This window comes from Macrobrachium rosenbergii, chromosome 39, assembly GCF_040412425.1.
Source record: "Macrobrachium rosenbergii isolate ZJJX-2024 chromosome 39, ASM4041242v1, whole genome shotgun sequence".
Lineage (NCBI taxonomy): Eukaryota > Metazoa > Arthropoda > Malacostraca > Decapoda > Palaemonidae > Macrobrachium > Macrobrachium rosenbergii.
In genome coordinates, this window is record NC_089779.1 from 17576874 (window position 1) to 17600382 (window position 23509).

The 23509-nt window shown below is 38.2% G+C and overlaps 1 protein-coding gene across 1 annotated transcript; it reads left to right on the forward strand.

The window, feature by feature from the left end:
• Positions 1-1553: 1553 nt before the first annotated feature.
• Positions 1554-21202, forward strand: LOC136825800 (embryonic protein UVS.2-like). Its single transcript, XM_067082710.1, has 8 exons — positions 1554-1722; positions 12255-12547; positions 13088-13227; positions 14524-14648; positions 15752-15818; positions 17109-17276; positions 17450-17563; positions 20774-21202. The coding sequence occupies exons 2-8, from the start codon at positions 12286-12288 to the stop codon at positions 20939-20941; spliced, it is 1044 nt and encodes a 347-aa protein (XP_066938811.1). The 5' UTR covers positions 1554-1722; positions 12255-12285; the 3' UTR covers positions 20942-21202.
• Positions 21203-23509: the final 2307 nt, after the last annotated feature.

The window sequence follows — 23509 nt, forward strand, 5'->3', positions numbered from 1 at the left end:
ATGCAAAATCCACTTGAAAATATCCAGGCATCTACATTAAACCGTCCCAAAATACGTAGGTATTTACACTAATTCCTTCGGAAAATATCTGGGCATTGACCTCAAGCCCACTGGAAAATATCTGGGCATTGCCTCAAGTCAACAGGAAAATATCTGGGCATTTACCTAAAGCCCACTCGAAAATATCTGGGCATTTACCTCAAGCCCACTCGAAAATATCTAGGCATTTACCTCAAGCCCGCTCGAAATATCTGGACATTTATACTTAATCCTCTCCAAAATATCTGGGTATTTACCTCAAGCCCACTCGAAAATATCTGAACGTTTACGTTTAATCCACTCGAAAATATCTTGGCATTTACCTCAAGCCCACTCGAAAATATGTGGACATTTACACTTAATCCTCTCGAAAACATCTGGACATTTACCTCAAGCCCACTCGAAAAATCTGGGCATTTACACTTAGTCCACTCGAAAATATCTGGGCATTTACCTCAAGCCCACTCGAAAATATCTGGCCAATTACCTCAAGTCCGCTCGAAAATATCAGGGCATTTACACTTAATCCACTTGAGAATATCTGGGCATTTACCTCAATCCAACTCGAAAATATCTGGGCATTTACCTTAAGCCCACTCGAAAATATCAGGGCATTTACACTTAATCTACTTGAGAATATCTGGGTATTTACCTCAGTCCAACTCGAAAATATCTGGGCATTTACCTCAAGCTCACACGAAAATATCCGGGCATTTACACTTAATCCACTCGAAAATATCTGGGCATTTACCTCAAGCCCATTCGAAAATATCTGGGCATTTACCTCAAGCCCACTCGAAAATATTTGGGCATTTACACTTAACCACTCGAAAATATCTAAACATTTATGCAAAAGCTATCCGAAAATGTTTGGGCATTTACACTTAATCTCTAGATATTGACGAAAAAATCTATTCGAAAATATTTGGGCATTTACACTAAATCCACTTGTAAATATTTGCCCAAAATTAATTCGAAAATATCTGGGCGTTTACCCTAAATCCACTGGAAACTATGTGGATATTATATCTGGTTATTTACACTAAATCCAAGTAAAAATATGTCAGAACTGTATATTACTTTATTATTTTCCCTTGTCTAGTAGAACGAAATTAAGAAAGAAATACAATCGCACTTTTAATATCAGTATCTCGTCGAGGAGAGAAGTTTCGAGGCAAATCTGGTGGGAGGAATATATTAATCTTTTTCTTCCATCAGTCATTGGTCTGACGTCATTGAGATACCTGGCGACCTCTCACCTCTCTCGAATGTATGTCTAAGATATGACACCTATAAATATATTATTTCCAAGGAGATACTATACAATTTAATCTGTCAAATTATATCACACAGCTCTTAAAAACTGATATATCTTTTAATGATAAAACTGATTCACACAGTTTCGACGAGTTTTACGGTGCTCACGTACCTATCAGAGTCGGCGTTAATTATTCAAATGGGATATCATGACGAGACGTCATTATATTAATTCACTGGTCGGATGTAATTCCACCCCGTGCACGAGAAGGCTCCCTCCATCCAGTCAAGTGGAGGTTGAACTCCCCTGTGGAAGGGAAGAGGACGAGAGAGCGCAGACGCCAAGGACAGAGAGTTCAGCAAAGGCAGAGGTTGTCAGCGCCCTCTCCTGTGGCGGTTCTCTCCTGAGGGACCGTCGATTCAAAGGTATTTTAATGTTTTACTTACATTTTATTTATTTATTTATTTATTTATTTATTTATTTGCTTGTTTTTCTAATGTATTTCCCGGTACCTTCTGTTACTTCTTTCGAGTGAACACCATAATATTCTTTGGAGGCTTGGATTTCAAGTCAGTGGCCCCCTTTGGTGGGCTTGTTCTGTATGAATAGGTTTCATCTTCTGAATAATAATAATAACAATAATAATAATAATAATAATAATGTTGACGAAATGCGAAAAAAGACTGAGAATTGTAATGATTTTGGGATGGTGTGCTGCTATGTACAAAGTTTTGGTAACTGGTAACTCCCATTGTGTATTCGTTTAAGTAATCTTTTTAGCAACACTTTTTTTTTACCCTAATTTATTTTTCTGAAGGGTTCCAATTTTTACGCTGCGCTTAAACTAGAAAAACCGTAAGGTTATCGAGATTTCATTTGCTTTTATAGTTTTCTGTAAAAGAAAACTGTTGCGCCGGTTTTGTCTGTCCGTGCGCAATTTATTGTCCGCACTTTTTTCTGTCCGCATTTTTTATGTCCGCCCTCAGATCGTAAAAACTCCTGAGGCTAGAGGGCTGCAAATTGTTATGTTGATCATCCACCCTCCAGTCATCAAACATACCAAGTTGCAGCCCTCTAGCCTCAGTAGTTTTGATTATATTCAAGGTTAAAGTTAGCCATAATCGTGCTCCTGGCAACGATATAGGGTAGACTTTGATTACACGCTGTAGCGGCTGTACAGAAAACTCGATTGCACGAGAACTACCGAAGTAAATTTCTCTCTCCTTTTTAATATTTTCTCCAACTGACATATATTTAAAATTGTGCCTCTAATCGGTTCTATTTTGCTTTGAAAACATTATTTAAAATTACTTTTATTAGAGTTATTTTCGTGCCATTTGGATTGAAGGTCGGTATCCTGCTTCTAAAGAGATAGGTCCGTATCATGTTCAAAACGCTCCATCAGAGTGATAGCTTTCTTTTCAGTAATATCAGAAACCTTTCGTTAGGTTTAAGATGGCAAGACGTCAGGATCCTTTAGTTAATATAAATGGAGTAATTTGATGTCAGTCTTTAGGAATCTAAGTATATAAAGTTTTTTTCTTTAGGTGCTGATGTTTCTGTATATATACAGTATATATATAATATATAACATATGCTATATATATATATATATATATATATATACATATATATATATATATATGTATATATATCCAAATAAATAAATAAATATATCTGTATATATACATATATATACACAGTATGTATATACACTTTTCCAAGTTGTCTTCATGCGAACTATTAAAACCATTTCAAGTGCTAAACACAATGTTTGGCGAATTTTTGGAAAAGGAGAGAGAGAGAGAGAGAGAGAGAGAGAGAGAGAGAGAGAGAGAGAGAGAGAGAGAGAGAAGTGATGTGATAGTGAAAGCGTTTCAGCTCGATTGCAAAATTCTTCATTTAGTTCCTGGTCTTGTTCTGTTAACAGTGTTTAAGGTCCGCTGAAGACCAGCTTGCAGAAATAAGCAGTGATGTCCTCTCGAACAGGACATCTTATTCGTAATCATGATAGAAAAAGACGCTTACAGTATTTGTAGTCTTCAGTAAATCAGATGGAAGGGAAGTCTGCCATTTTCTTGCTTCACTTAATGACTGGAATATTTATGGAGAAAGTAAAAATTATTATTATTATTATTATTATTATTATTATTATTATTATTATTATTATTATTATTCAGGTGATAACCCTATTTATGTGGAACAAGTCCACAGAGGCCATTGACTTGAAATTCAAGCATCCTAAGAATATGATTATTCTTATTATTATTATTATTATTATTATTATTATTATTATTATTATTATTATTATTATTATTATTATTATTATTATTATTATTTAGATGATGATCCCCATTCATATGAAACAAGCCCACCAACGGGGCCATTGACTTGAAATTCAAGCTTCCGAAGAATAAGGTATTATTATTATTATTATTTATTTATTTATTTATTTTTGGTCTATCACAGTCATCCTTTTCGACTGGGGGTGGTTTTTATAGTGTTGGGGGGTTCCGGGTTGCATCCTGCCTCCTTAGGAGTCCATCACTTTTCTCACTATGTGCGCTGTTTCCAGCAGCACACTCTTCTGCATGAGTCCTGGAGCTACTTCGGCATCTAGTTTTTCCAGATTCCTCTTCAGGGGTCTTGGGATCGTGCCTAATGTTCCTGTGATTGTGGGTACAATTTCCACTGGCATATTCCATATCCTTCTTATCTCGATTTTCAGGTCTTGGTACTTACCAGTTTTTTCTCTTGCTTTCTCATCTACGCTGGTGTCCCATGGTATTATTATTATTATTTAGATGGTTCCTATTCATATGGAACAAGCCCACCACAGGGGCCACTGACTTAAAATTCAAGCTTCCAAAGAGTACGGCCTTCATTCGAAAGAAGCAACAGAGGGAAGTTGGAAGTACAGAAGGAAAAGATCACGAATTTAAAAAGAAAAATAGATTAAAATTAAAATAAAAAATAAAATAAAAACAAAAACCTGCCGGAGGACGCTTCTATATAGTGGCAATCTTTTGTGTCAGATGATAATAATATAAGTAATGATATTGGCAGCTAAACCGCCATTGGGAGAACTCTTGTATTGAAGACTTTGTATATTTTCTTTTTTCTCTCTCTCTCATTTTTTTAAGAGAACGACACACTCACAGGACACCTGAACAAAAGACGTAAGCATCACGCCGTTCGACCGAATCACGCAACGGTATATATTGGGGAAAGTGTGTCAGTGTTAATTGGTGCCGTAAATTGCCGTTCATTAGTTAAGAGTTGTAGTAATGACCTCTTTACCGCCATCGACCTCTATTTTTTCCTCACTTTCATCCCCTCTTCCCCCAGGCTTTGAAATCGCCGACTTCTTCTTCTTCCTCTTCTCCTTCTTTGTTTCAGGTCCTTCGTTACAGCGGAGAATTCATGCGGTGTTCTGTAGGCATTACTAAAGGTTCTTTGCAGCGTGTCTTCGGCCCCTAGCTGCAACCCCTTTCGTTCCTTTTACTGTACCTCCTTTCGTATTCTTTTTCTTCCATCTTACCTTCCACCCTCTCCTAACAATTGATTCATAGTGCAACTGCTTTGAGGTTTTCCTCCTGTTACACCTTTCAAACCTTTTACTGTCAATTTCCGTTTCAGCGCTGAATGACCTCATGGGTCCAAGCGCCTGGTCTTTGGTCTAAGATCTATATTCCAATTCCAATTCCAATTCCATGTTTCCTTCCCTTCCTTTACGCTTAGGAATCGTGCCTCTCCTCTGTGTTCCTAGAGTGGTCATTCCTGCTGTAAGCAGACGGATTGCACTGTGTTAAAAAGTGAGAACAGTGAACGAATTCAACATGTCTGAAAATGAAGAACAAAACTAACAGGAGGAGGCGAGTTTCAGAAAAAATTACATTGATTAAAAATATATATTCGCTGATCCTGTGGCGTGCACGCAAGAGGGAGCATACTTCATAGTCACGAAGAGAAGAAAAAGAGAGGGGGGTAGGAGGGAAAAAAAAAGGGTGCTTTATCCTATTATCTCATAATCCGATTGGAAATTATTAAAGTACTCAAGTCATAGCCTGGTCCGATATGAAATTACGTCAAAATTAAGTGTGGCAGTTACTGGGGATAGTCCAGAGAGAGAGAGAATGGGGAGGGGGGTAAGAGAACGAGTCCCTAGTCGGTCATAAATCGCAGGTTAGACTGATAGCACGCAAAACGCATTCCAGTGTCTGGTAACTAAGATTAATAGAGTTTTATTCGAAAACGAGTCCTTTGTGAGACGTTAAATGAATCAAACTGTTAGAATTTGGTTTAGCATGATTGAAGATTTATTCTGTGTAATGTTTTGTAACTTATGTTTTTAGAGACTATTCAAAATGTTCACTCTACCGTCACAGACTGCCTTCTCTTCAGAAATGATCTTCCCATCTGCATCTTTATTATAAGGTCCATTTGCTCATTAACGTTCTCCTCTGCACTTACTCTCCTATAGAACAACTCATTCTCCCTATATTACATGGCGACTTTCATTCCTTCATTCTATTACTTGCATGCTTCTTGTCTCTCACAGATAGACAGACATATAGACTTTGTATCGTAATGTACAAATTCTTCTTGTATAAACACACGTTTTCACCAGACATTAAATATGGCACAAGGAAGATGTGCCACGTTTAACAAAGAATGATGGTATGGACAAAGGAGGAATGGATGATGGTAGGATGAGAAATGAAGTTAGTCACAGGATAGTTTTATGGTGTTTAGAGATAAATTTAAAAGTTGGGCGGCAGGTATAAGTTGTTAAATGTATGTCGTTGTGGATGGATAAATCAGGTTCTTTGAGATGGCTCAGTCATGTGAAAAGAATGGAAAACCTTAGGCTGGTGAAAATAGTGTCTAATTTAGAGTAAGAAATAGAGCAAGACCCAGAAAGTGCTGGATAATAGAGGTAGGGAAGAAGAAGTATTGAGAGTAAAGGAAAAAATATTTAGCAGGAGAAAATAGAAGTAAACGGCGCATTTTTGTAGGGTTGTTTGATGTGCCACTGATGAGCCGTGTTTAGGTGCTGTAGTTTAAGTGCGAATGTGGGAGTGACCATTGTCCTGTATTTCTCAGAGCCACCCCTGGTTTGTGGGGTTCAGGTTAATGCAGAATATTATATATATATATATATATATATATATATATATATATATATATATATATATATATATATATATATGTATATATATAGAGAGAGAGAGAGAGAGAGTAAAGGGCATGGGTAATGGCGTGGTTAAGAAAAGGATATTTACATTTAATAGTGGAGTCGAAATTATACTACGAGTATAGACCATCGTCTCGACACGTGTTCCAGTGGACATGAAATCTTTGCGCTGAAAGTCACCCCAAGGTCTCATTAAATAGCAGCGAATGGTTTTTTTTTTATTTTTATTTATTTATCTATCTGCAATGGAGACCTCACTTCCATTTCAGCAGCAGGCTTGGCTCATTGGGGGGTTGGGGGGAAATTGAAAATGAAGACCAAATGTTTTCCCCTTTTCACGATATTTTGGTATGTTGATTAGAATGAATTTTCAAGAGCAAAATTGATGTATATGTTGATTAAAATGCATTTTCAAAGGCAAATTGATAATTGATTGAAATACATTTTCAAGGGCAAAATTTGTTATTTTAATTAAAATACACTTTCAAAGGTAAAATTGATAATTAATTGAATTACATTTTCAAAGGCAAAATGGATATATATATTGATTAAAATTTATTTTCAAAGGCAAAATTGGTATATATATGTTGATTAAAATGCATTTTCAAAAAGCAAAATTGATATATTGATTAAAATGCATTTTCAAGAAGCAAAATTGATATATTGATTACCATGCATTTTCAAAAAGCAAAATTGATATATTGATTAAAGTGCATTTTCAAAAAGCAAAGTTGATATATTGATTAAAATGCATTTTCAAAAAGTAAAATTGATATATTGATTAAAATGCATTGCCAAAAAGCAAAATTATTTGCTTGTGAAAATCAGGAGTCTGAAATTGGCGAGAGCAACAATTGAGCCGACCTATGCTTTTGTCGTTAATATATAAATAAATTAGCGGTATTTTGTGGCACATTTCGAGGAGAATAAATTCTTTGTAAGCACCAGCAGTACAGCATACAGCCAATTACTTGGCATACACGAGGGCTCACGCACGAATCCAACGTCATACGTCATACGCGAATCATACATAGCCGTGACTCTGTCGTGGCGAATTCACTCTTCAGATCAACTGGTAGGAACCGGAAACCAGGTGTGAGTAGTTTGTTCACCTGAGGAGAAAACTCCAGGTGGAGACGACATTCCTTTCCGCTGAGGTCACGCTGAATTGAGACGGGCAGAATCTGTTCGTATGAAAACCTACTGTATTTGTCAGTCAAAGTTACAAAAGATGTGAATGTTTCTATACTCCAGGTCTTGAGACAGCTGGTCGAGAGAAAATCTATATCTCCTGTAAAATATCCCTTTTTTTCCCCGTAGGGGGGTGGTGCCGTCAGTGTACCTCATGCGGTGCACTGTAGGTATTAGTTAAGGTTCTTTGCAGCGTGACTTCGGCCTCTAGCTGCAACCCCTTTCGTTCCTTTTACTGTACCTCCTTTCATATTCTCTTTCTTCCAGTGCAACTGCTTTGAGGGTTTCCTCATGTTACACCTTTCAAACCTTTACTGTCAGTTTCCGTTTCAGCGCTGAATGACCTCATTGATCCCAGCGCTTGGCCTTTGGCCTAAATTCGATATTCTATTCTATTCAGTACTTTTTTTTAAAGCTCTAAAACTATTGCTCTCAGGTTAAAAGAAAAATATTCCCAAGAAAATAATCTCCGTTGTTAGCTGCGTGAGTGACTCGTTTGTGGTAAAATGATGGGTATCTGTGAGATACTGACTTGCAAACATTTCCTTAGTCATTAAGGAAAAATATCACCCTGTGATTAAGGCGACTCGATAAGAGACAGGTCTCTCGCTCTCCTGTGAGAGATTAATCCTGTGGAGAATTCTCCCGAGTCTTTAAAAACAAGTAAAAAAATGCGCCGAAGTTTCTTCGGCGCAATCGAGTTTACTGTACAGCCGCTCCAGCGTGATTTATCTTTCGGTGAGTCTCGGTATAATGCTGTATGAGCCGCGGCTCATGAGCTTTAACTACGGGCCGGTGGTGGCCTATCCTATATCGTTGCCAGAAGCACGATTATAGCTAACTTTAGCCTTAAATAAATAAATCTACTGAGGCTAGAGGGCTGCAATTTGGTATGTTTGATGATTGGAGGGTGGATGATCAACATACCAATTGGCAGCCCTCTAACCTCAGTAGTTTTTAAAAACTGAGGGTGGACAGAAAAAGTGCGGACGGACAGACAAAGCCGGCACAATAGTTTTCTCTTATAGAAAACTGAAAAGATATATAAAGGCAATACCTAATTATTAAGTTGACTAAACCCTCCCCTGGTCATTAAGAAACATTATTACCTGGTGATCAGGGCGACGGGAGAATTTTAGCTGCTAAAACTCATTAAGTCATTAAAACGGAAATAAAAACTCTGATTATGTCTGACTTCAGGTGAATCTCCTCCGTTGGGGGTTAGTGCCGTCAGTTCACCTCACACGGTGCGCTGTAGGTATTACTCAAGGTTCTTTGCGACGTCCTAACCTATATCCTAGTCCATTAGATACTTCTCGCTCATCTGTGAAAACCTTTCTGTGTCGTTAAAAAATAAGTGGAACTCGCGAAGGCAATGCCTGAGATGTAACCGAGTATCGGGACCTTTCCCTGAAAAAAGCCGGACGCCATATCTCAATCACTAGCCATAGAATTTTCTTGAAAATAAGCTCATTATTTTCCCTCACCCATATTAATCTACAGAGGTACTAATCTAACGTAACCTAACCTAACCTAACCTCACCTAACCTAAACCTAACCTAACCTAGGGGCATGGCAAAAAAAAAATGGTGCTGCTGGAATACTAGCACACATCTCAGGAATTTGCTGCTCGTTGGTTAGGATGAAAAAGTAATTCTCTAACTGTGCCTAATTCCGAAGAGGCGTGGCATTTGCCTGTAAGTAATTGACCTGTGCAGACACTCCACTAATAGAAAAACGTAGGTGAATAGCCGACAGTATCACCTGCTGATTATAGCTGGTAATTATGCCGACGAAACGAATCTCGTAATTACGTATGATTTATATCGCGACGTTTGATAGATTCGCGCCGGGATTTCAAATCGATCTCGTAATTGGCACCAATTTGCTGGTTTTTTTTTTTTTGCTTCGTGGTTTATAAGTATGACAAGGGGTTCTTTTTAGTTTTCTGTAAATGAAAACTATTGTGCCGGCTTTGTCTGTCCGTCCGCACTTTTTCTGTCCGCACTTTTTTCTGTCCGCACTTTTTTCTGTCCGTACTTTTTCTGTCCGCACTTTTTTCTGTGCGTACTTTTTCTGCCCGCACTTTTTTCTGTCCGTACTTTTTCTGTCCGCACTTTTTTCTGTCCGTACTTTTTCTGTCCGCCCTCAGATCTGTCGTATATCGTTGCCAGATGCATGATTATGGCTAACTTTAACCTTAAATAAAGTAAAAACTACTGAGGCTAGAGGGCTGCAAATTGGTATGTTTATCATCCACTCTCCAATCATCAAACATACCAAATTGCAGCCCACTAGCCTCAGTAGTTTTTATTTTATTTAAGGTTAAACTTCGCTAAACTTTGCCATAATCGTGCTTCTGGCAACGATATAGGACAGGCCACCACCCGGCCGTAGTTGAAGTTTCATGGGCCGCGGTTCATACAGCATTTTACCGAGACCACCAAAAGATAGATCTATTTTCGGTGGCCTTGATTATACGCTGTAGCGGCTGTACAGAAAACTAGATTGCGCTGAAGAGACTTCGGCGCATTGTCAACTTGTTTTTTTTTATTCTCAATTATAGAAAAACTTTGTATTGTGACTTCGAAAAGGAAAGCACTTCACAAAAATAGTAAGACATTTTGAGTGTTTTATTAAGGTTCTTAAAATACAAATAAATTTTTATTTCCAACAGATTTTTATTGATTTTCGAGATTTTGAAATTTTCAAATAATACTTTCGAGGGCTTGACGTGAAGAGTAGACACTGACAGTGTTTTAATAGGTTTTAAAAAGGAAAAACTTTTTTTATGCTTAATTTTTTTTTTTTCGATATTTCCAAATTTTCAAATAATATTGCCAACTTCTGAACCTTTTCTAACGCGGTATTTACAACCAAGGACAGAAACACTTTTAAACATCCTCATGTATAGAAATTATAGACACTGTAATGCAGTATTTACAACCAATGACAGGTGGCACTTTTACACCAAAATTTAGAAGTGTTAAATACGATACATAATGTAAAAAACTATAGACATTCAAACATCCCTCATGTATAGAAATTATAGAATACTGTACGATGAAGAAGTAAGCTTAATGGCTAGTCAATTTGAAGCACAAATTAGGAATTTACAACGGAGGAGAGGTAGTAATTTTACACCAAAATTTAGAGATGATATATACGATGCATAATGTAAAAAAAAAAAAAAAAATTAAACATCTCTCAATTATAGAAATTATAGACAAGGGCAAAGAGGTAAGTTTACAGCGCTTTTGCACCAAAATTTAGAGGTGACGTATACGATATATAACTTAAAAAAAGTATATACATTGAAACATCCCTCATGTATAGAAATTATAGAAAGGATGAAGAGGTTAGTTTAACGACCAGTCAATTTGAAGCACTAATTAGGAATTAGGTAGTACTTTTACACCAAAATTTAGGGGTGATATATACGATGTACAATGTAAAAAAAAAAAAAAAAAACTATTTGAACATCCCTCAATGATAGAAATTATAGACAGGGATAAATGGGTAAGTTTACAGCCAAGGACAGGTAACACCTTTACACCAAAATATAGAGGTGATATATACGATGTATAATGTAAAATAATTTTTAAAAAATCCCTCAAGTATAGAAATTACAGACAAGGATAAAAGGGGTAAGCTTAATGACCCCTCAATTTCAAGCACAAATTAGGAATTTCTTTGATAGTCGAGAAACTGATTAATCCATACGGTCAGAACTACAACATTCCGTGACTGGGCCACAGTCAGGTGCAATTGCACCCAATTGCGCCCTCAGGTTGCAAAGGCCTTCGGACACGCACCCTCTCATTATTGCAGACATTGAATCGGAGTTGGAGAAATTAGCTTTTGCTTTGTTTTCGCATACTTCAGTGTTATGATGTCATTATGGGTTAGGTTTCAGTTCATTGACGGAAACGGAATTACCTGTACGCATTTGGACACATATATATGTGTATATATATATATGTATATATATAAGTTCCGTTGTATATCATAACTGTCTTATAACTATATTTTGTATTTATCAATGCCAGATGTATTTGTATATCGATTTCAGTACTAAAACTGAGACCAGTATAGCATTTTCATTTTGAGATGTGCATGAAATAATTTTTGCCTGTATTTAAAAAAGATTGATAAATATCTAATAAAATAAGAGTACCTTTATTTCTGTTGTATATCTGTACACAATACGATTACAGGTATTGCCGTCAGTGCGCCTTTCGCGGTGCACTGTAGGCGTTGCTTCAGGTTCTTTTACAGCGTCCCTTCCTTAGGCCCCTAGCTGCTATAACCCTTTTCATACCTTTTACCGTACCCCCATTCATATTTTCTTCCATCTTACTTCCCACCCTCTCCTAACAATTGTTTCATAGTGCAACTGCGAGGATTTCCTCCTGTTACACCTTTGAAACCTCTTACTCTCAATTCTCCTTCGAGCGCTGAATGAACTCATAAGTCCCAGCGCTTGACATTCGGCCTAAGTTGTATATTATGTTATATTCTCATTAGGTAGATGTTCAAACGAGTGATCTGATTCCATTGGTCCTTCAGGTCAATTCGTTTGTACGCGGAGCCATCAAACATGACTCCTCTTCCTCGATGCTTGTTGTTCTTCTTCTTCTCCTCGTCTGCCCTGTGCCTCCTGCTGGGGGTGGGCCAGTGCAACGGCGCTCCCAACGCCACGGGGCACCCGGATTTTGAGATACAACCTCGCCCTCAACTCCAGGAGAAGAAGAAGGAGGAGGCGAAGAATGAAGGAGCGCTTAAAGGACAAGCGGTGGACGATTCCGAAGTTGAATTCCTCGGGGACTTCAAGCCTGAAGATACCAGCAACGATCGATACGGTGAGAAACAGCTGTTATTATTATTATTATTATTATTATTATTATTATTATTTCAAGTACATTTGCCATGACCGGTAACTTAGTCGTAAGTCCAGGTCTGCGTGAAATCACGAGTATTATTTGACAGTTTTGTTGATTATGTTTGTCAGTTACTTAATGGGTTGTTTTGTAGTTTTTGTAGTAAATGTAATTTCATTGTTGTTCCTTGTCATCTTTCTTTATGCTTCATTCTATTCTCTCTCTCTCTCTCTCTCTCTCTCTCTCTCTCTCTCTCTCTCTCTATCTATATATATATATATATATATATATATATATATATATATATATATATATATATATATATATATATATATATATATATATATATATATATATATATATATATATATATATATATATATATATCTATATATATATATATATATATATATATATATATATATATATATATATATATATATATATATATATATATATATATAGACACTCATTCCCACGGACAGCTCAGTAATTCCGACTTGTTACCACCCACCATTCCAGTGGCGTACTGCACCGATGCCATCGTGAGGATGATTCCTGGAAGGTCCAGGAATTTCTGGTCCTACGGTTACGTCTACCTGCAGGAGGCGTACCCGGCCAACTGCAGCCTGAAATACATCTTCACTACGAGGACGAATCCAGTAAGTTACGGGCCTGGAAAGCGGTGGAACTCGTTCCATGTTTTCCTACGGCGTAACTCTTCTTGCAAGCATGACTGAGTCTGCGTGCAACCTAGGCTCATCTTTTAGTTTTCTGGAAAAGAAAACTGTTGTGCCGGCTTTGTCTGTCCGTCCGCACTTTATTCTGTCCGCTCTTTTTTCTGTCCGCCGTCAGATCTTAAAAACTACTGAGGCTAGACGGCTGCAAATTGGTTTGCTGGTCATCCACCCTCCAGTCACCAAACATAGGGTATGCCACCACCGGGCGGTGGTTAAAGATTCATGGGCCGCGGCACATACAGCATTATACCGAGGCCACCGAAAGACAGATCTATTCCCTTGACAAAAAAATTATATTTAAAGCATTGTTCCTCTATTACAAATTGGAACTGCCTCGTTACCCCACAGAAACGGCTTAATTACCCCCACGGAGGTAGTTACCCCCAATTTGAGGACCACTGATCTAGGCTCATCGTTGTACTTGTCTGTTAATTTTTTTATGCCCCGGAAGACTTACGAGAGATGCTTATTATTTGCAGACTGCTCGTATTGCCGTTATAGTAATTATTCCCTGCAAAACAGCATTTATCTGATGAAATATTCCACATGCTAATGACATGTAATTACTTCGTATTACATAAATTTTAAATTCCCAAGTTTTTCAGTTCATTTACAGGCGACAGAATGATATTAATTTTGACAAATTATTCCAGGTGTTATTGACAGTGTTAGTTATTTCCCCTGAGTCTTTTTTATTTTATTTGTCAGTTCATCTATCTCTTGGCAGGCTGACACCTTTAATTAAGTCATCCCCGCAGGGGGCTATTGCCGTCAGTGCACCTCACGGGGTGCACTGTAGGCATTGCTAAAGGTTATTTGCAGAGTCCCTTCGGCCCCTAGCTGCAACCCCTTTCGTTCCTTTTACTGTACCTCCATTCATCTTTCTCCCATCTTGCTATCCAATCCCTCCTTACAATGATTTCATAGTGCAACTTTCAAACCTACCTACTCAATCTCCAGTCCAGTGCTGAATGACTTCAAAGATCCCAGCGCTTGGCTGTTGGCCTAAACTCTATATACCATTCCATTCATTTATAGGTGACAGATTGAGTTGATTCAATGACTGATATTCAACTCTGTATTCCATTCCATTATTTTGTAGGTGACAGATTGATGTTGATTCGATGACTGATATGAATTTGTTATATTGAGATTATCAGGAACTTCCCCAAGTCTTTTTTTTATTTTTTATTTGTCAGTTTATCTGTATCTTCGCAGGATGACACCTTTGCCAAATTCGGCTTCCGGGTGACTGGGACCTTTGAAGGGCCTAACATCCAGTACTCGACTTGTGCCGAAACGGATTACGTGGTTCTGAACGACACGGAAGGAATTACGGCCACGTACGTGAAGCTCTCTCTCTCTCTCTCTCTCTCTCTCTCTCTCTCTCTCTCTCTCTCTCTCTCTCTCTCTATTTTAGTATATTTTTACCACTTCCCTTATTCCATACTTCTATACTTCTCTCTCTCTCTCTCTCTCTCTCTCTCTCTCTCTCTCTCTCTCTCTATTTTATTAGATTTTCACCACTAACCTCCCTTATTTGGGTAGTGCCGTCAGTGCACCTCGCTTGGTGAACTGTAGGCATTACTGAAGTGTCTTTGGAACGTCCCTTTTTATCCGTTTACTTTACCTCCATTCCCCGCTTCCTTTCTTCAGTCTTGCTGTCCAGCCTCTCTAAATATTAGTTCTTGTGGGAGTTTTCTCCCAGTTCCGCCTTTAGCTCCTTATACTTTATCTCCTTTATTTACTGGAGCTCTTTACCTAGCTGTCCAACCTCTCCAACTTGCACTTTTCACATTATTATTATTATTATTATTATTATTATTATTATTATTATTATTATTATTATTATTATTATTATTTTCAGTAGAATGAAACCTGTTCATATGGAACAAGCCCACCAAAGGGGTCTCTGACTTAAAATTCAGGCTTTCAAAGAATATTATGGTGTTCATTAGGAAGAAGTAAGAGGAAGTAAAGGGAAATACAGAAAGAAGAGGTACCACCTATTAAAAAAGACAAAATAAATAAATCAATAGATAGAAAAATAAATCAAATAAAAATTTAAATCAAATCAAACCGTCTTTATTCCTTCAAGAGACGAGGATATCGTGCAATTGGAACTTCAGAAGTTCAAGTGAAGATGCAATGCATTACTACCCTAATACTATTCTCCTTGAATTTTAATACATTTTTATCTATTTGTTAATTTATTAATTTATTTTTTAATTTTTAATAAGTTACTTCTTTCGAATGAACACCATCATATTCTTAGGAAGCTTAAGAATTTCAAGTCAGTGGCCCTTTTTGGTGGGCTTGTTCCGTATGAACGGGGTTCTTCTTATGAACAATAATAATATTACTGCCCTCATAATTCAGTCACGTTTTTCTGTGCCTTGTGGTATCGGACACTATGTTAAAATAATATATATATTTTTATTTAAAGGTATTGTGGGACTAGCGCAACCATCGATTTCATCACCGGTTCGAATTACTTCGAGTTTTACTTCAAGGTAGGTAGCTGTCTCCCCTCCTGTTTTAAGAACTGTTGTTGCATGTAAACGGATGAGAATTGTTAAATTATTAAAGTATTATTAGTTGTAGGTTTAATAACTTGTTGCATTTAGGTGGATATGTTTATTAGTTGTAGGTATAACAATATATGTATTTTATGATAAAAGTTTTTTTTTCTGATTAACCGTATAGGAGAGTAGACAATTTCAACGCAGTGGTGCGAGTAAACATTTTAATGACAATTATATTTTTTGTATAATAATTTTTAGAATTTGTTTTATTTTTTACAATAAATGTATTAATAACTTATGAAGTCAGCCTTTAATGCCACGAAAACTGACCAAATGAAGAAGATATATATGACAGTACTTTGTAGCTTACAGACGTCACAGTATTTTATAAATAAATGCGATAGCGTAAGGATGGAAATATTACATTGCCTTAGATATTTCATTCAAGTGAATGAATTTGTTAGATCTTTGTTTTAAACTTATATTCCATTTTCAGGAAACTGTCCGGGGTAATAGGATCTTATGAAATTTGACTTTGGCGTCTTATGGAATATAATTTGGCATATAATTGAAGGGCTTTTTAGTTATTGGTCTTATGATTGGATAGAGCGAAGGTACTGAAGTAGTTGAACGAAGACTGGAGTCGTGGAAATTCAAGGAGAAATTCCATACAAAGAAGGCGGGGATAAACAACTCATTTTTCGTCAAAATCCATAAAGTGAAAATATGACATGAAGGAAAATATGACATAAAAACATTAATAATGTTGAAGATTTATGTATTTATTGTCAGGCTAAGAGGACTCGTCCACTTATTCTTTATTTTGTTGTGTTTACATGTCGGTTATTTCATTTTTTGTAGAGCCAAGAGAACTCACCCCACATTATTGTCAGCCTAAGAGAACTCATCGTTTCATGTTTTATTTTCTTTTGTTGACATAATTAATTTGTTAATTTTTTGCAGAACCAAGAGACCTCACCCCACATTAGTGTCAGCCTAAGAGAACTCGCCCTTCCTTGTTTTATTTTGTTGTGTTTACATATTTATTTACATATTTATTCTTTGCAGAGCCAAGAAAACTCATCCCTCATCGTTGTAAGGCTAAGTGGACTCGCTATATCATGTTTTGTTTTGTGTTTACGTATTTATTTACATATTTATTCTTTGCAGAGCCAAGAGAACTCACCCCACATCATTGTCAGCCTAAGAGAACCCGCCCTTCTATATTTTATTTTGTTGCGTTTACATATTTTATTTATTTATTTTTTTTTTTTGCAGAGCCAAGAGAACTCGCCCCGCGCCAAGGGATTCTACGTGACCATCGAGAGTTACTACCTGTGCGGAGGCCTCGTTAATTCGGACACTCATGGTCCCACAGGGTACATCTCGTCCCCCTTGCATCCGGACAATTACCCCCCGAATTCTAATTGTGCCTGGTGGTTCACGGTACGTGTTGACAAATCTTGCTTGCGTATGAACCTGTTCGATACTTGTTGACAAGTCTTGCTTGTGGATTAAGCTGTTCAGTACGTGTTGTCAAATCTTGCTTGTGAGTTAACCTGTTCAGTACGTGTTGTCAAATCTTGCTTGTGTATTAATAACATCTTGTCTCATTGCAGTCCCCAGAAGAGACGACCATCAAGATGGAATGTAGCAGCTTCTTGCTGGAAGACAAGGCGAGTTTCCCCAACGGAACCCAATATTGCGTCGATTACCTGAGCATCAGTTACGAGGTATTTGTGGTCTTTGTATTAGTGGGGTCTTTTGTGGGGGACTGACAAGTGGACAGAGAGAGAGAGAGAGAGAGAGAGAGAGAGAGAGAGAGAGAGAGAGAGACTGACTGGTGATGCTGAATTGATGTAGAGGCTTGCTTGAGAGAGAGAGAGAGAGAAATGGTGCAGAAGTGATGTACAGGCTTGCTTGAGAGAGAGAGAGAGAGACTGGTGGTGCTGAATTGATGTAAAGGCTTGTTTCAGAGAGAGAGAGAGAGAGAGTGAGAGAGAGACTGACTGGTGATGCTGAATTGATGTAGAGGCTTGCTTGAGAGAGAGAGAGAGAGAGAGAGAGAGAGAGAGAGAGAGAGAGACACTGGTGGTGCTGAAGTGATGTACAGGCTTGCTTGCTTGAAAGAGAGAAAGAGAGAGAGGCATGGGAGGGGGGCCTGTTATAGAAATGCTATACAAAGATTCAGAGAGAGAGAGAGAGAGAGAGAGAGAGAGAGAGAGAGGGAGGTGGACGGGGCGGGATGGGGGGAGCTGTTATAGGAATGCTGCACAAAGATTGAGAGAGAGAGAGAGAGAGAGAGAGAGAGATATGGACAGGGGCCTGTTACAGAAATGTTGCACAAAGGTTCCTTTAGAAAAAGAGTGCGGGAGAGAGAGATGTATATATATATAGAGAGAGAGAGACAGAGAGAGAGATGGGAGGGGGGGTTGCTATTAGAAATGCTGCACAAAGGTTCCTCTAGAGAGAGAGAGAGAGAGAAAGAAAGGTCGTGTTTAAAATAGCGTAAATGTTACGCCGGAGATAGAATTAGCGTAAATTATCTAGTAATTATAACCTGCTTTATGAAGGTACGCTTTGCATTTAAAAAATTGTCTGATCAACATTCATTTTCGCTCTCTCTCTCTCTCTCTCTCTCTCTCTCTCTCTCTCTCTCTCTCTCTCTCTCTCTCAGTCGAATCGGAGATCAGTCAGTCAAATTTGCATGACAGCTAGCCAGTGATTAAGCTACCCAGATAATTATTTATTTAGATATTCTGCCGGTTAGTGAGAAAATCAGTTAAGTGAACAACCATATAACAAGGAGGTCGGTCTCCCAAAACCCTACTAGTTGATGTATATATGTATTATATATATACTATACATATATTTAATTGTGTGTATATATATATATATATATATATATATATATATATATATATATATATATATATATATATATATATATATATATATAAATTGCTTAAAAACACGGATCAGGATAAAACAAGTAATGCCGAAGTTTCTTTGGCGCAGTGGAGTTTTCTGCATAACTTATAATCAAGGCCACCGAAAATAGATGTATCTTTCTGCGGTCTCGGTTTAATGTTGTATGAGCCACGGCCCATGAAACTTGAACCAGGGCCCGGTGGTGGCCTGTCTTTTATCGTTGCCAGACGCACGATTATGGCTAACTTTAACCTTGAATAAAACAAAAACTACTGAGGCTAGAGGGCTGCAATTTGGTATGTTTGATGACTGGAGGGTGGATGATCAACATACTAATTTGCAGCCCTCTAGCATTGGTAGTTTTTAAGATCTGAGGGCGGACAGAAAAAGTGCTGACGGACAGACAAAGCCGGCACAATAGTTTTCTTTTACAGAAAACTAAGGAGGAGAAATAGTATTTATATTATATATATATATATATATATATATATATATATATATATATATATATATATATATATACACTGTACATACATATATGCATATATATATATATATATATATATATATATATATATATATATATATATATATATATATACATTAGCGAAGATGGACCATGGAAACGTATTCATCTCTACATAATTCTATATTTCCAACGTTTCGTACTAAAAAGCTTTATTACATAATCAGGAAATCTGTTAAATAATGAATAAAATTACTTTAAAAATTGCTCTTAAAATCAATAAAATCCATAAAATACTTCACAGTTAAAATACAAGATAAAAAAAACGAAAAAACAAAAAAAAAAAGACATAAAACAAAATCAAAGACCGCTAACCAACCTTATACCAAGAAGGCAGAAGACAGAATGCATAAAAAAAAAAAAGTTAACTCAGGTACAGCTGAGTGGAGGAGGTCTGGGTATTTAACTGGGGAACTAGTTGTTTAATAAATAATGATTCCAGGATAGGCAGTTCGCACACACACAAACGTAATTATCATCACAAACTCTGGCAAATTTAGGCCCAGACTATCCCCATTCACACTGCCCGGGCAAATGGCCAATCTGGTCGTTGTGCATCGTTGCATCACATTCTGCTACACAGTGATGCAACGTCTGCCCTTCCTCGGTGATACGCAAAGATGATACGGTACGCAGATAGAAGTTTGCGCCCAGCCTAAGAATTTGGCATAGCAATGGCTAGCGATTAGCATGAGGTACTGGCTTTAAGTGTGCCAAGTGACCGAGTATGAGGGGTGTCTGTTGATTGAGAATGAGGTTAAGGCTTTAAGTATGCCAAATGACCGAGTATGAGGGTGTCTTATGATTGAGAATGAGGTTAAGGCTTTAAGTATGCCAAATGACCGAGTATGAGGGGTGTCTGTTGATTGAGAATGAGGTTAAGGCTTTAAGTATGCCAAATGACCGAGTATGAGGGGGTCTATTGATTTAGTATGAGGCTCTAGTGCAGAGATGTCTAACGACCTAATATAAGTGTGACCAAGGATTTAATAAACGGTTCGAATCTAAGGGTGTTTTTGGATACAGAGCAAGGATGGTGAAGGATTTTGAATTGGGTCCTGGTAAAATAGGACTTAGGGACTCTGTACCGATCTGGTATAAGGATGGCTAAGGATCTTGTGCAGTGATTTCCAAGGATTATTATTCTCCTTTTTCATCCTGTTCGTTTTCATTTTATCTTTCCCTCCGTCTCACCCTCCTCCTTTACCTACCATTCCGTCTCTTCCTCGTTCTCCTGGTTTTTTCATCTCTAAATATCTCTCCTCTCCCCGCCTTTTTCATTTTATCCATTCCATCTCCTCTGATTGTCTCTGGCCACCTTTTTCATTCCATCCATTCCGTCTCTAATTATCACCACCTCTTTCATTGTATCAATTCCATCTCCTCGTCCATCTCCTCGAATTATCTCTCCCCACCTTTTTAATCGCAACCATTCCATCTCCCCTCCGCCACTCACCTCTCCGTTATCTCCTGCCCCCGGAAACAGGCCGTGTCGTCGAGCGAGACCTCTTACTTCTGCAACAGTGACATGGATACTCTCACCAAGACCATCTACAGCGCCGGCCCCAACCTCCTGGTCAATTTCCGGTCAGACTCGGCCAACCACTTCTCCGGATTCAACTGTTCCTACGACTTCATCCGCTTCGGCGTCTGAGGGAGGTATCCCAGGGGTGGGAGATCCCAGGGGAACGGCCAGATCGTCGATGGATAGCGATGAAGATGGATGTCCCGTGGGTTCTTGCGTATTCGATTCTGGCGCTGAGACTTGGCTTTTGATGACGTCATTATAAGAGTGTTAGCGAGGTCATATTGAAAGTTGTTTTGTGTCATAATTGCTATATATTTTTTGTCTTTATCATCTTCCAAATGGTAGTATGATTATTGAGAGATACTGATAAAGCCATCTAGAACTGTATGATCTTGTGTGAGAATCTCATTTACTGAATAAAGATTAAAGTGGGAAAAAGCACTGTCTTCGCCAAGTGGTGTGAAAATACCAGCCAATCTTACTAAATGATGACCTGTGTTGAACATACTTCACCCAACGCGGGTGCAAGCATTTGGGCTTACGGGTGCTTGCATTTGGGCTTACGTTGGTCTTGGAAGCAAGAACTGATCTATTTTGGGGCTTTGTTGAGGGAATATCGCAAGATTCCCGGTGAATTATACCTTTAAAACTGAAGGAAGTAAAAATATCTGCGTGAGTCTCCTGACTTGTGCATGCAATGGGTATGAATCATTAAGAATTATCAAGAATTGAATGCAGAATTTAGGCCAAAGGCCAAGCACTGGGACCTTTGAGGTCATTCAGCGCTGAAACAGAAATTGACAGTAAAAGTTTTGAAAGGTGTAACAGGAGGAAAGCCTTTTGCAATTGCATTGTGAATCAATTATTAGGAGAGGGTTGAGGAAAGCGAGATGGAAGAAAGAGAATATGAAAGGAGGTACAGTCAAAGAAATGAGAGGGGTTGCAGCTAGGGGCCTAAGGAAGGCACGCTGCAAAGAATCGTAAGTAACGCCTACAGTGTGCCGCCCGAGGTGCACTGACGGCACTACCCCCTACGAGGAAGAATTGTTAAGGAACTGTGTTCAGCGAGGTATGGAAGAGGTGAATTCTACTATTACTGATACTAAGAGTATCATCATCATTATCATATCTGTCATCTTCAGTCATGATTGAACCTATTAGAACGGACCTCAGCTTAGAGAACTTATGTACAACACATGTGCACCATTCACCCATTCCTTTTACTGTACCTCCGTTCATATTATCTTTCTTCCATCTGACTCTCCACCCTCTCATAACAACTGTTTCATAGTGCAACTGCGAGGTTTTCCTCCCGTTACACCTTTCAGACCTTCTTACTGTCAATTTCCCTTTCAGCGCTGAATGACCTCGTAGGTCCCAGCGCTTTGCCCTAGGCCTATATCCCTTATTCTCTCTCTCCCGCCCATATCTTGCACACAATCTTCCACTTTCTGGACATTGTGGTCTATCTTTCTAATACCTCTTTTAAAATTGCCTGGCAGTGAGTCCAAGAAAATTATTAAAGTTGATCATTTAGGAGCATCAGATAGTACGAAGTTCAAAGGACATGAATTGCAAGGAACACGCAATATAAACATCAGAACGTGGTAAAACCACTGAATATTTAAATTTTTTTTTTTTTTTACTGATACTCCATTTACTTCAAAGATGTTTGATGCAAAGCAGTTTAATTAGCTGGTTGAACCTTTCCTGACCAAGACAATAATCAAAAGTCATTGGGTAAGATTTGAAAGGGCAGGGGCATGCGTGGTGGTAAATTCCATCGAAAATGATGCCCGCCTATTCAGTCATACCTCTGAATGCCAGAATTTTAGGTGGAAAATGTTGAAAAGTAATTTCACCGAAAGAACAAAAATGGGTTGTTGCCTTGTTAAGTCATAATCATAGAGGTGTGTTGTCAGAGATGCCAGATATTCCTTTCGTTTTCTGTGCGTCACCAGAATGGTGTCAGTAATGTTAGAAATAGCTGGTATTAAAGAATAAATGAAGCGGTTTTTGCGGTATTACTAGTCAACACTTTCGTTATTTATTTGTTTGGGACTCGCGTGCATCGCCTGCTCCCCTCCCAAGTTCCCAACAGGGAACGTTAATTCCTTGGCTACCTACGGCCCTGTTGATAGGTTATTAATCACTTCGAAAATAAAGTTTTAGGAAGTCGATGCGTATGAAGTACAAACAAATTGACACCATGAAGTTATTTCTTTTATGGATCGGTAAGTTTTTCTACCTAGAGAGGACACAGTTGGCAACTATGATTCCTTGGAAATCGGTAAGTTTTCCTATCCAAAGTCGACCCAGTAGGCAACTTCGAACAGCAAAAGACTTTTAATTTAGCGAAATTTATTCAAGAAAATATGACAAAATCTCAGCCACGGAGGCGAGATAACTAAATGAATAGTCCATCTAACGGTCTAAGCTCCTCGACCACAGCAACACTGTAGCGCCTGCCCTCTTGCGGCCACTAGGAGGAACTAAAGACAGCGTCCCGCGTCGCCATAGTGACCGCGGATGCATGGCGGTCAGTTGGATGTTGTGTGTGTCTCCGGCGGTGTTTTTTGTCGCGTTTAATGTGATGTGGAACTTGACAGTGACTCTAACTGTGTCTGAAGGGACACGAGAATGTGTTCTTCAGTTCTAAGGACGAGTAAGTAGATTGTGTGTGGCGCAGTAGAA

What these genes read in the sequence shown, in the direction of transcription:
- LOC136825800 (XM_067082710.1), top strand. Translation starts at nt 12,286, where the DNA reads ATGACTCCTCTTCCTCGATGCTTGTTGTTCTTCTTCTTCTCCTCGTCT. An exon ending in ACGGAAGGAATTACGGCCAC is followed by an intron (nt 14,649 to 15,751) that starts GTACGTGAAGCT and finishes TTTTATTTAAAG; the next exon opens with GTATTGTGGGACTAGCGCAA. An exon ending in ACTTCGAGTTTTACTTCAAG is followed by an intron (nt 15,819 to 17,108) that starts GTAGGTAGCTGT and finishes TTTTTTTTGCAG; the next exon opens with AGCCAAGAGAACTCGCCCCG.